Below are 13673 nucleotides of genomic sequence, written 5' to 3'. Positions count from 1 at the left end.
CGATGCATCCTTGCTGAATAAAAGTATTAATATCTTTCAAAATTTTTATGAAAATAATTTTGAACAGCCCCTAACTTTTTAATGGTAGTGTATGCCTGTATGTTATGTATGTAAATGTAACAACATAAAAAAGGTTGCCCAACATTCCTCATGAAGTTTTTGTATAAGGCAAAAAATGTTGATTTGTTTAAAATCTGAGCATAAAATAAGAGTCAAACACAAAATCACATTTAGACCAGTTTATTGATTTTCATCACTCTGAGTTAGGTTATTTTATCTCAAGAGTTCTTGTGCTGGTTGTTCTTGTTTGAGATCTCACTTGCTCTCGGTCATTGCCTGGGTGGAGGAGATCACTTTGCCGTCCTTAACCTCCTCTACAATGGTTACCACTTTGCGTGTAGTTGAACTTGAGGTTTTGGATGAGGACTGTACAGTTTGAATGCTTCTGAGGTTGAGGGGAAAAAATGGGGGGGGGGGAATTATCAGAATCATCTCAATCTCTATAAGTTACTTACAAATCAGGTTGTGAATTCTTACCCAGTAGCCTCTCCATCCAGAAGTCTTCTGTACTCTGCGATCTCCATCTCCAGTCTGGCCTTGATGTCCAGAAGCATCCTATACTCTTGACCTTGACGCTCCAGATCAGCACGAAGTTGCATCAGCTGCTCTTCCATGCTGCCTACTTGTGCTTGGAAGCTGGACATCATGGAGCCGTAGCGTGATTGTGTTTCATGCAAAGTGCCTTCCAACGATGCTTTCTGTTGAGGGAAAAGTTATTATTCTAAAGGCTATGTGATGTATCAAACCTGCAAATTTCAAAACTGACCTGGTCCTCTACTTACCATACTGAGTTGTGACTGTAGTTCAATTTCAAGACCCTGGAGTGTGCGTTTAAGCTCATTGATTTCAGTTCTGGATGTTTGAAGGGTTTCTGTTTTTTCAACAACTTCTTTGTTGATTTGTTCACTCTATAAAAGACAATCAATTGCAGAGCAGTCAGATAAGATCTTTGGTTTTGATTTATTCTGAAAAAATATAAATCAATCTGATTTTACCTGGGTCTGGAACCAGGCATCGAGTTCTCTGCGGTTTTTGGCAGCAACACCCTCGTAGTGTTCACGGATTTCAGCCATGACCTTTGACAGGTCTTCCTGTGGCGCTGCGTCAACCTCTACATTGACCTGTCCGCTCATCTGGGCACGGATTGCCAAGAGTTCCTGAAGATGCAATAACAAACCACTGAGCATTTGCTTCATCAGGATGAATAACTTATTTAAGAGTGTGAACCAATCACCAACTTACCTCCTCGTGGTTCTTCTTGAGGAAGATCAGCTCTTCTCTCAGCCCCTCAATCTGCATCTCCAGATCAGATCTGGCCATTGTCAGCTCATCCAGCACCCTTCTCAGCCCAGCAATGTCTGCCTCTACAGACTGCCTCATGCTCAGCTCATTCTCATATCTGCAAAGAAATTAAACCATTTTAGATCACTTGAACCCATTTGAGATGTTGATAGCTATTCTATTAGTTTTTTGTGTGGACTTACTTGACTCTGAAGTCATCTGCAGCCAGCTTGGCATTGTCAATGCTGAGGTAGATGCCTCCATTAACACGAGTGGCATCCTGGATCTTCAAGGAACAATTATTCGAGATTAGTGTTGAGAATATATCTTACATATATCATAACTACGTCAATATCCATATGCCTATCTTTACATTTAAAATATAAAAGTTCTCAAAGATTTCAATAGTTATTTTGCATGTTCATTCTCATAAAATGCATATAATATTCTTTATTTTAGTGCATTGTTTGTATACAGGTATGTTAACAAAAGACAAGTAGATAATTGACAATACTACTACTAGTTACTAGTTAACTGATAATACCACATACTTTGTTCTGGAGGTCATTGATAGTAGCGTAATAGGCACTGTAGTCACGAGCAGAGGGGGCCGTCTTGCTCTCAAGGAACTGGCGGATCTTCAGCTCAAGATCAGCATTAGCCTTCTCGAGAGAGCGCACCTTGTCCAGGTAAGTGGCCAGACGGTCATTGAGGTTTTGCATGGTGGCTTTCTCATTTGGAGACACGTCAACGGCATCAGTAAGGTTGAAGCCACCACCAAAACCACCGCCAGCACCACCACCGAACCCAGCGCCACCTCCATAGCCTCCACCACCTCCAGCAGAGAATGAACGAGAAGCAGAGGCACTTGAGATACGTGTCCCAGATCCTCCAGCTCCCCCGTACATGCTGCCGGCACGCATGCTAGACACACGACCACCACCTCCTCCTCCTCCGGACATGGAGAAGCGAGATCCTCCTCCCATAGATCCTCCTCCCATAGAGCCTCCTGAGGAGGACATGTAACTGCGTGCGTATGAAGCAGACATGACTGCAGAAGAGGTTTGCTGTTCTGTTCTTTGATTGAAGAGAGTGTGAGAAGTGAGGAAAGGATGACCCCATGATCTTCTTTTATTTGGAAAAACGAGGGAGGCAACGATCAGGGTGGGCGTTGTGGATTAGCCAAGGAGGTGGAGTGAGAAACCATTGCCTCACTCTCCAAAACAAACACAGGGGCACATACGCACTTACACAGCATTCAGCCAACTGCATGGTTTGAATGTGTTTAAGATCAAGTCCAGATTTGCTGTAGTTGGATTATATAGGAAGGCATTTTACCATAGTGAAGTCAGTGGCAAAATAGTATGCATAAGTTTTTGATTTGAACTGCACTATTCTTAGTCGAGTAGTTTAGTTGAAAGAACTTTTGTACACTCAAAAATCAGTAGATTTAAAAGGAAAAACATTACATAGGCTAAGGTACATAATGAACTATATGGAGTGTGTGTATATATATATATATATGTGTATACATGCAAATCTGGACTGTAATTTCTACCGAGACGAAAATACATATATCCAACCTTAACAATAGCTGCTGAAGCACATCTGATTTTAATATATTTATGCAGTATATCATGAGTATATGTTTTTTAGAAAATCACAAATTTCAACATTAACATTTTAGAACAGTGCTGCAAATACATGAACTATAAAAGTGAGAGTTTCTGTCCTCAGGGTGCCAATACTGAGCCACACCCAGAGAACAAGCTGCTGCAAAGCCACAGTTACTGTGCCACTTATTTACATAAAAGAATATAGAACGGTTCATATCTTTTTATTTTAAAATATGTTTTTATCACATATGCGTACAAGAATATGTCTTTTTATTAGAAAAAAGCATTGAGAATCTGAAGTGATGCATTTTGTTTGGATTGAATCATTCTTTACACTATCCTTGTGAAATCCTTCCAAAAATATGTAGATAAGCCTTAATGTTGTTGCCATGGTGACAAGAACAAAGTACAAAAACAAATAACAAGCAACCAGAACAAAAGCGGTGAGACCGTAAATTTGATGGCCTGATATGAGAAGAAAGCCCTTTAATAAGTAAGCTTCGGTTGGTGGCAGGGAGTGTTTTATAGTGAGGAAATATGAAACACCTCGCACTATAAAAACTTAGAAGAGGCTGTGAGTGAGAAGAATTATTCGACATGTTTGCTTGACATGGTTGTTGACGCATTAATGATAATGACATTTTTTTCTTAAACAAAACGCTGCGTTTCTATATTTAAATTGCAAGCAAATGGATCTTGTCTAGTTCAGCTGTTTTACAAATTTTGTAATGTGGGTGAGAGTTCTTGGACTGTCTTAGAGTGCCTTAGTTGCTTTCCACACATTCTGGCTCATATTATTTGCCAAAAACAAGTTTCATACATTGCTGCAGGAGTATTTATATTTTACATAGACTTGCTTACTGTAAACAAGCAATGTGTTTATGACCAAGGTTGTGTCCCTATGGAGGTGTAACTTCACAGAAAGTATGAACAAACTGAACCTGACAGTATTGTGACCAACAGTTTATAAGTTGTCAAAAAGGGTGGTTCTCTTTCTGAAGTTTTAGGCGCTTAGTGTCAATAAAGTACAGGGAAGTGTCAGAGAAAAAGTCAAACATTTGATGATATATCGTTTTATGGAAGTCAAACATAATTTGCACAGCTAGTATGACAAATAGAGGAGTGTGACAAAGTCTAACACCTGAAGTATGACAAATAATGTCTGATGTCTAACGCTTGTGCAAAATAGTAATTATGTGCAAAAAAACAGTTTAGTAATTTGTCGTTCCTGTGTGAATTATTCAAAGCCGGTTATGTGCAGCTGGTAAATAGGGCTTGTGTCTTTGTAGTTGTTCTCTACAATTAAATATTTATGTAAACATAATTTACTAATAATAATCATAATGCACAGGAGAAACACCTGTGAAATTCTATTCATTTGCAAGTTGTTGTAATATATATTGCACTTTGTCATATTTGCATTTAGCTAATCCAATAAAAACATTAAGAATTTTTTCTTTTATTACATAATCCAGATGTGATTCACCAAATCAACTGACAAAGAAAAAGTTTTCTAGATTAGTAGCAAATGAAATTTTCTTAATTGTTTTTTTTTTATCTCTCTTTGCAGCATTTCTTTTTCTTTTTTCCTCCAAACAAAAGCGTGCATTTTGAATGCATGTGTTTTTCTTTGCCTTCTATTTATAATTTCATTGCAGTGTTTTTGTTCTGTTTCTTGCTGTGAATGTGACCCTTTATGAGCCTAGCATTTGAGGACAAAGGGTGTGTCAGATCAATACAAAGCGCGGGTTAGGTAACATCTAGAGACTAACAAGGGGACAAATTCTTCAGTTTTTTCTCCCTTAGGGTTTGACAAGTATACGCAAGTACGAGTCTATGTTAGCAGTGCCCTCCGCCCTCAAAAGTGATCTTGAGCAATTTTTTTATTCTTCTGATGATTGCAATTAAATGATAACTTGGGAGAAGTTTTGTAAGTGCAGATATCTTCCAACTGTTTGGTCCAAAAGTGCTTATCTTTGCTTCAAGCAGAATATATTTCAGTTTTACTGTCAGTTCTATCAATGTCTATAATATAAGGGTTATTTAAGATTATATATATATATATAAATATCTATGTACAGACACAGACACATGTAATTAGATATGCAGAGTGGCATGCTAAACTTTATCTAAGATTTTCATTTAGCAATCCATTTATTGACCTCTTATAGATTTGAGAGGCTAAAGGCCCATTCACACCAACAATAACGATAAAGATATGGGTCATTCCACCGAATGGGTGACATTTGCTTGTTGTAACTCTTCAAAATTAAACTTTTTTTATTCAACATTGAATACACATATTTAACTATTCAAAATGTGTATTGGTCAATCTCAGGCAACTTTATTTAATTTTTTACAAGGTTTCTAAGCAGAAGATGGATGCATGTTTTCTCAGTCCTGTTACCAAAACTCATGTGCCATTTAAAAAGCATGTTTAAAAGCATGTCAATTAATTCCTTTGTATTCACTTCAAGAAAGTGTTTATTTTAAAGAAATGGTTGGTTATTTGTTCAAATAATTGATATTTGTGACTAAAAAAATCATATATATAAATATATAAATATATATATACTAAATAAATCATATATATTATAGTAAGGCAAAGTGTATTTTAATTAAAAAAAAATGTAAAACCATTTTTTTTATTATTTAAAAGAAGATAGAAGCCTCAAGTTTTTTTTAACTAAAAAAATAGTAACAGGTATGAACACTTTGTAACAGGGATGAACACAAGGTAACAGGAATGAGTGTCCATATGAGTGTGCATGTGTGTAAGAGAGAGTATGTGTACATGGCTGTGTGTGCATGTGTGTGAGAGATTTCTGGGTTGAAGGGATGTACTATGTGCTAGTAGTACTTCAGAGCGAAGGAAGTGGAAAGACAAAGAATGAGAAGGAGGAAATGAGAGCGGGAGGGAGGGAGAAAGAAGGAAGGAAAGACAAAAAGGGAGGAAAGAGAGGGTTGCGGATGTGTTTCACTCCTTCCCTTGCAGCTTGCCATGGGTGGGTGTTTCTGGCAACTGCATAGTATAGGTTCTCTGTGGTGGACTGGCTCCCTGCAAGTATGGTGTTCACATTGTAAAACTAAAATCTACAATTTAAGTCATTAAAGCATTAACTTATATTAACTAATATTCACACTGTTAAATCTAAAACAAAACAGATGATTCTACTCATTCCTGTTACTTTTACTCACTCCTGTTATTTTTCATATGAGTAACAGGATGGATGTAACAGGATTGAGTTTTTAAACAAAAAATGATCAAATACATGACGTGGTCATGTGACATACATGCTAATAGCATGAGCCATGAGGACACTAAGCAAATTCTAGTGACTTACCAAAAGTTAATATTTTTAAATAAACAAATAACATCTAAGAAATAATTAAGGTAACAGGACAGTATGTTGAGATCAACCCTCTCTGTCATAGTTGCTATTTCATCAAATATACAGAAATTAAAATGAGAGGACTCACTTTTGGTCTTCTCATGGCCTTCAGAAGTCCCAGATGATGCAACTTCCTGTTGGAAATGTATCATGTTCCAAATTTTTTAGAAGGGGCAATGAGTGGAAACATGGGGACATGACGAAAATTTATATAACATATTATGGATTTCTTAAGCATAGACGGTATATAGAGTCACAATAATGCAAAAAAAAAAAAAAAAAAAAATTGATTTCTGAAAGATTTTAATGATTATATTTCATGATAAAGTTAATAGTGTTGTCAGTAGTTTTTAATGATGTTTTAAATTATATATATTTACATTTAAAGTTAGATTAATGTTCAGGACACTTTGCTTAATAATAAAATGTATTTTATAGTTAATTTTCATGCATATTTATACATACAATCTAGGGGACAGAAATGTCACCCATTAGTGGAATGGCTCATATAGTTCTAAAAATCGTTCTAAATACAGTACAGATGAATAGCAGAGTCCACACACAACTATAACAGCACAGAGAAACAATAAATCATTGGAATCACTTTCAGGACATTTTTTTTTTCCTTAGCTGATGAATGATAAAGCAATGACAGCCAATCAGAACCCATGGTCTATGGTTTTATGTATCAGGACATAAAAACTGCTCCAGGCAGGTCTTACAATTATGGAAATACAACATCCTAAACGTGCTCGAAAACTCTGAAGCTTTGCACATGCGTCAGAGGTGGTGAAAATTTACATCTGATATGGGTTTCAGAATTAGGTGTGGCAAAATGGCTCAATAGCGCCGCCTAAAAGAATTACAGTTAAACGCCCTTTGCACTATGTTTCATGTGCAAGTATGAAATTCAGTAGACATGTAACAGCCCAATACCAACAAAAAATGTCCCTAGGAGAAAAAAAAAAGAAAAGAAAACCCAACATTTGTTCTGCAAAATTTTGGTATTTTTTGCGATTTCCAGACGTACTTTAAAAAACTCCTCCTAGAGATTTCATCAGCTAAACATCATATTTGGTCAGTCTAACGATGTTAAATTAAGAAGATCTTGAGTTTTTGCTGAAGGGCGTGTCCGTGGCGGCCTGACAAAATTTGATATCTCACCAGGAAACAGAAAGTAGTTGTAACTCGGGCATACAATGTCCGATCTGCCCCAAACTTCACATGTGTTGTCCTGGCCTGAATACATCTACATGGCAATAGTCAGTTACAGTCATATCACCACCTGCTGGAAACAGGAAATGACATGTTTTACACTGTGATTAACTCCTCATAGAGATTTAATCAGATCAACACCATATTTGGTCAGTCTAATCTTAAAGGATTAGTTCACTTTCACAAAAAAAAAAAGATTCCTGATAATTTACTCACCCCCATGTCATCCAAGATGTCCATGTCCTTTTTTCTTCAGTTTAAAATAAATGAAGGTTTTTGATGAAAACATTCCAGGATTTTTCTCCTTATAGTGGACTTCAATGGCCTCCAGACGGTTGAAGGTCAAAATTTCAGTTTTAGTGCAGCTAATGACTTTGCCATATTTATATTTGTCACCCACTGTTCACTGTTTTCCTAAGCCCACTGGGTGGCGGTGGCCCCGGGTGCAAGGGCTCTTTCAACGCTGCTTGCAGCTTTAATCTGAGGTGGTATTAACCTCATTTTAAGACCTACTAAAGATGCTCGGATACGTAAAACCACAGAAAGGGTGTATTCAAAAGGGTGTACTTTCTTTTTCACATTACTGAACATTTCCTTATACATTTAAGCCTAAAATCATTGTTGAAACATTTTTGTCAGTGTGTCTTAACTATGAGTTACTGAAGATACATTTCAGGAATGTGCAAACAAAGGCTTGTATGGGCTTGTCAATTGTCTGCTAGCCCTCAACCAATAAAGAGCTTTCCTTTTCACCTGATCCTTCTGACCACATTAAATATCTTATGTGGTTTGCAAAGATTTATTGCAATGTTGAAGGGAAAATATATATGCTTATAAAGAAGTTCATTAACACTCATGCATGCAAGTAAACACGTAAAAAAGAGGTTTGGGTGTGTTTCTGTGACAAAAGTGGGCCTTCCAATAACGTTATTCTTAAAGAAGTCTTGCTCACATAAAGCTAGTTAGAATGTGGCTGGGGCAACAAGGATTTAGCTTTATGTCTTTCCCCATGACGTCTGACTTTAAGGAGGAAAAACATTGAAATTGATTTTTAATCTGAAGTATAAAGATCTGTTCATCTGTAACCCATTACATAAGTCTTCAAGAATTGAGAGTATTTTAAACCAAGGTTTCAGATTGCTTTAGTTTTATTGGACCACCCAAACTCCACCCCACTCCACCCATCGAGGCTCAGGTCACTGCAGTGTAAAAGCTCAAATCTGCAGTTTAACACTCACTGCGTCTTTCCTTCTCAAGAGTATTGCTATTTTACATTAACTTGATTACTATAAACAAGCAAACAATGAACAAAGCTGTGTCCCTGTGCTAATGTGAAAAGGGGTTAAATCGCCATTCTGAGCCAAATGACCTTGTTTGTGATGGTATTGAACAGGACATTATAAGATTTGCCTAATCACAGCCATTCAGTTTGGAATAAAAAAGCTAATAACACTGGTTAGTTTTCTTATTCATATTCACATTATTCTTATGTTTCCAAGACCTATTTTTGTTCTTTTGAAGATACCAAATGTAAAAAAAGAAAAAAAAGAAAAAGAAAAATAAGAGAAAAGGTATCTCAGATATTCATCTGTTCTTTTATTGTACCTGAATTGGCTGTAAATGCATTACAAACACATAACTGATAACTGATATTGCTAATAATGGGACGCCTACACAATATTCAAAGAGTACAATTGCAGAGAATACAATGAGAAGAATGAATCAGAGCTACTTCTCTACAGCTTGAAACCAGATTTTAAAAAAAATACAAATCTGAAAAGACACTAGTGAGAACCTGTCCATTCTTGGTATTCGTACATAAAGTAACTCTTAAAGTTATGAGTCATAACTGAATCATCTGTTTACTGTAATTGGATTATGTTGAAACAAAGTCTGTTTGTACAAGTGGTAACCTTTGTGAATCTCTGTATATACCAACTTTTTGTCTAACCATGCAGTTTGCAGCATTTATATAGTTGGCAATTATCCTTTGGGCAGTACAATGCTCACATTGTCCTGCTGGGTTTTTTTTTTTTTTTTCATGAATGTGGCCCATGAACATCAGGTGAGCGTTTTGAGGACAGAGGGTGTGTCAGATTGGTTCGAAGCGCAGATTGGGTAACACCCAGAGACTAGGGGACATATTCTTTCATTCCTTCTCCCTCAGGGTTTGGCAAGTAAACACAACCATGACAGCAGAAAAACTGCTATCTGTGACCTACGCCCTCCCATCAATCACTCGCCCTGTTCATTCACACACTCTGCATACAAACATTCTTGCGAAATATTTTTGTGGTTGAATTAAAGCTTTGGAATGTTTTTCAGGTTGATGTGGTTTTTCATGAACTATGATTCTGCTTCCCAGATGTAATAGATAAAGGCATAGGATTATATAGTTTTTGCCATTTCTTTTTTGTGCTCGTGTCTCATATAAAGGTGCGCAGTTGAAATTTAAAGTGTACATGAACTATACTGGTAATGTTTTTCTTATGCTGACATCTTTAGACTACATTTGCTCCCCAGATTAGTCTGATATCCTAAAATATACTGAAGTAATATTCTTAGAGCTTGTGTCAGCTTGTCTGCAGTAGCTAGTTGTCCTTTTAAGGTCTGTTGTTGGAATCGTTCTGTGAGTGCAGTCCAACAGAGGAATGTGGGCCAATTTCTCACACATGTGTCTAATATTTTTCTCCATAAACCATCCAACTGCATACTGTTGGGCTTCCATTTAATTAGAATGATCTGTGGAATAAAAGACGTGACTTTTCCACTGCTGTTGCTTAGGAGGGAATGTAACTGTTTCTTAAACTTTCTAAATGTTAACTTATTTATATTGTGTACATATCCAAATACGTTTTTGGCCCCCCTTAACATTTGTTCTGCTGGTTTAAGGGAGAGTCCATGAATATTTCCCTATAAGGTGCTGTATAATCTCAGGGTTGCAGAAACCTGCCCTTGTCACAGTACAATTGATGTAAAGAGCTAAAGGCAAAAAACGCAGTGAACCAGAGGAATGTGCGAACAAAAGAGTACTAAAATAGAGTTAAAACCAAAAACGTACATTTAACCCTTTATTGCATACATACTCTTATGAAATAAATTGAAATAATGGGTTTCTTGCATAATCCACTGAACAACTATGGAACAAAATGAATCAAATACTGATGTCAGAATACTAAAAAGTAACTGCAGCATGACAGGATCGAAAGAATTGTCTTCTCGGTTCACTTTTTTATTTACATTTTACATAAAAGGTACATTTTATATGCGTCCTGTTGGGGTTACTGTCCTGAAGCAAAATCATGCAATATATGGTTATTAAATATGTGAGTACATGTTGCATTGAGGTGATCTGAATATAAGGTAATGTATGCATCACTTGTTCAGACAGAACTGTGGGCTGCAAAAAGCTTTTCAACACATTCTCTTGTAACTAAATGACACCCCACAAGCGCCTGTACAAACAAAGGAGCTTTTGTGAGGAATCATTTTAGGGGGCGTTTACACAACACCACCTTCAGCAAACTTTTATGCATTCTGGCCATTCATTCACACAACAACAGCATTTTGGGGGCCTGAAACTTTTAAAAACGGGTTTCAAAGTGCAAGTTTTTGAAAACAATACCATTATTGTCTCAGTGTAAACTACAACCCCAATTCCGGAAATGTTGAGATGCTTTTTAAATTTGAATAAAATGAAAACTAAGGCCCCGTCCACATGGAGACACGTTTTTGTGAATACGCACAAATTTTGTATCGCATAGGCGTTTCGTCCATACGGATCCGGCGTTTTCGAAAGGTGAAACTGATATTTTTTGAAACCGATATTTTTTGAAACCGGGTCCCAGAGTGGATAAATCTGAAAACACTGTCTTTGCGTTTTCGCGGACAGCCTATCCGTATATTTTCTGAAACGATGATGTCATCACCCCAAAACAGCACAAAACATCAACAGCACAAAACATCAACAACAACAACAATAGCAGACTCTAGATGCTTGTGTTCGTGCTGCAGAAGCTACTGAGCCAAAATAAAGCATTATTTCTAAGCTTTACTATAGTTTGTATACAACGCGCAAGGTTTATGCGCATGCTCCAAGTATTGTTCGCTGCTCTAAGTGTGTCACTGTGGCAGAATTACAGCGCCACATAATGGTCTGGCATGTGTATTACATTGTTTCAGTGGTTTCGTGTGGACGCAAATATTTCTTGAGACGAGGGGAAAAAAAAGATCGGATAGGGTAAGCTCCGGCTTCATGTGGACGTAGCCTAAAAGACTTTCAAATTACATGAGCCAATATTTTATTCACAATAGAACATAGATAACATAACAAATGTTTAAACAGAAATTTTACAATGTTATCCACTAAATGAGCTCATTTAAAATTTGATGCCTGCTGCTGGTCTCAAAAAAGTTGGCACGGGGGCAACAAATGGCTGAAAAAGCAAGACATTTTGAAAAGATTCAACTGGGAGAACATCTAGCAACTAAGTAAGTTAATTGATATCAGGTCTGTAACATGATTAGCTATAAAAGGGATGTCTTAGAGAGGCAGAGTGTCTCAGAAGTAAAGATGGGCAATCTGTGAAAATGCGTAAAAAGATTGTGGAACAATGTTCCTCAACGTTCCTCAAATTGCAAAGGTTTTGCAAATCTCATCATCTACAGTGCATAACATCATCTAAAGCAGGAGTGGGGAACGTTGATCCTGGAGGGCCACTGTCCATTTAATTAGGGTTGGAGCTAAATTCTGCAGGACAATGGTCCTCCAGGATCAACGTTCCCCACCCCTGATCTAAAGATTCAGAGAAACTGGAGAAATCTCTGTGCATAAGGGACAAGACCGAAGACCTTTATTGGATACCCGTGATATTCGGGCCCTCAGACGACACTGCATCACTCATCGGCATGATTGTGTCAATGACATTACTAAATGGGCCCTGAAATACTTCCAAAAACCAGTGTCAGTAAACACAATCCGCTGTGCCATTTGCAGATGCCAACTAAAGCTCTATCATGCAAAAAGGAAACCATACGTGAACATGGTCCAGAAGCGCTGTCGTGTTCTGTGGGCCAAGGCTCATTTAAAATGGACTGTTTCAAAGTGGAAAAGTGTTCTATGGTCAGACGAGTCCAAATTTAACATTCTTGTTGGAAATCACGGACACCATGTCCTCTGGGCTAAAGAGGAGGGAGACCTTCTATTGCGTTATCAGTGTTCAGTTCAAAAGCCAGCATCTCTGATGGTATGGAGGTGCATAAGTGCATTCGGTATGGGCAGCTTGCATGTTTTGGAAGGCACTATGAATGCTGAAAGGTATATTAGGTTATATAAGGTATTATAAGGTTGAGCCCGATCACACGAAAATGCGCATAAATAGAACAAGTGTGTAATCTCGTAGAATATATATAAAAAAAAAAAACTACCATAAGCATGCCAAAACTCATTTTGGCTGCTTATGGTACACAGTTTTTTGCGTGCATATGATACTCACTTTATGGCGTATTATATGTACGAAACCCTACCCAAGAGCGTATCATATACACACCATAAAGTGCGTATCATATGCACGCAAAAAACTTTGTACCATAAGCACGCCAAAACTCATTTTGGCATATACATTCAACGAGATTACACACTCGTACTATTTATACACATTTTCATGTGATTGTGTTGAAAGGTTTTAGAGCAATATATGCTCCCTTCCAGATGATGTCTGTTTTAGGGAAGGCTTTGTGTATTCCAGCAGGACAATGCAAAACCACATACTGCAGCTATTACAACAGCATGGCTTCGTCATAGAAGAGTCCGGGTGCTGAATTGGCCTGTCTGCAGTCCAGATCTTTTACCTATAGAGAATATTTGGCGCATCATTAAAACAAAAACAGCAGCTGGAAACCTGCGTATTACAAGTTCAGTCTATAGGCACAGTAGCCTATTTACAAAGTGACATCACCAAATACTGTAAAATATATAATAAATATAATTCCACTTCAGACACCTTCTCCAGCAACTGCAAACTAGAAGGAAGGCAACTGAATGGACAGCACAAGTAAGGAACGGGTAGAACTGGCCAGAACAAATTTAAGTGTGTTTGCTTGCGAGTTT

The 13673-nt window shown here is 37.3% G+C and overlaps 1 protein-coding gene across 2 annotated transcripts; it reads right to left on the bottom strand.

Moving 5' to 3' along the window:
• Positions 1-224: 224 nt before the first annotated feature.
• Positions 225-2444, bottom strand: LOC137002082 (keratin, type I cytoskeletal 13-like). 2 transcript variants are annotated; one of them, XM_067361569.1, is made up of 7 exons: positions 1893-2444; positions 1545-1627; positions 1303-1459; positions 1056-1217; positions 843-968; positions 538-758; positions 225-445 (listed from the first exon to the last, which is right to left on the bottom strand). In XM_067361569.1, the coding sequence occupies exons 1-7, from the start codon at positions 2388-2390 to the stop codon at positions 316-318; spliced, it is 1377 nt and encodes a 458-aa protein (XP_067217670.1). In that variant the 5' UTR covers positions 2391-2444; the 3' UTR covers positions 225-315. The 2 variants fall into 2 exon arrangements, with proteins under 2 accessions (XP_067217670.1, XP_067217672.1); XM_067361571.1 differs by having other exon boundaries at positions 225-442.
• Positions 2445-13673: the final 11229 nt, after the last annotated feature.

This window comes from Chanodichthys erythropterus, chromosome 15, assembly GCF_024489055.1.
Source record: "Chanodichthys erythropterus isolate Z2021 chromosome 15, ASM2448905v1, whole genome shotgun sequence".
Taxonomy (NCBI): Eukaryota; Metazoa; Chordata; class Actinopteri; order Cypriniformes; family Xenocyprididae; genus Chanodichthys; species Chanodichthys erythropterus.
Note: the sequence above shows the minus strand (reverse complement) of the source record. Positions and strands in the feature narration are given on the sequence as shown.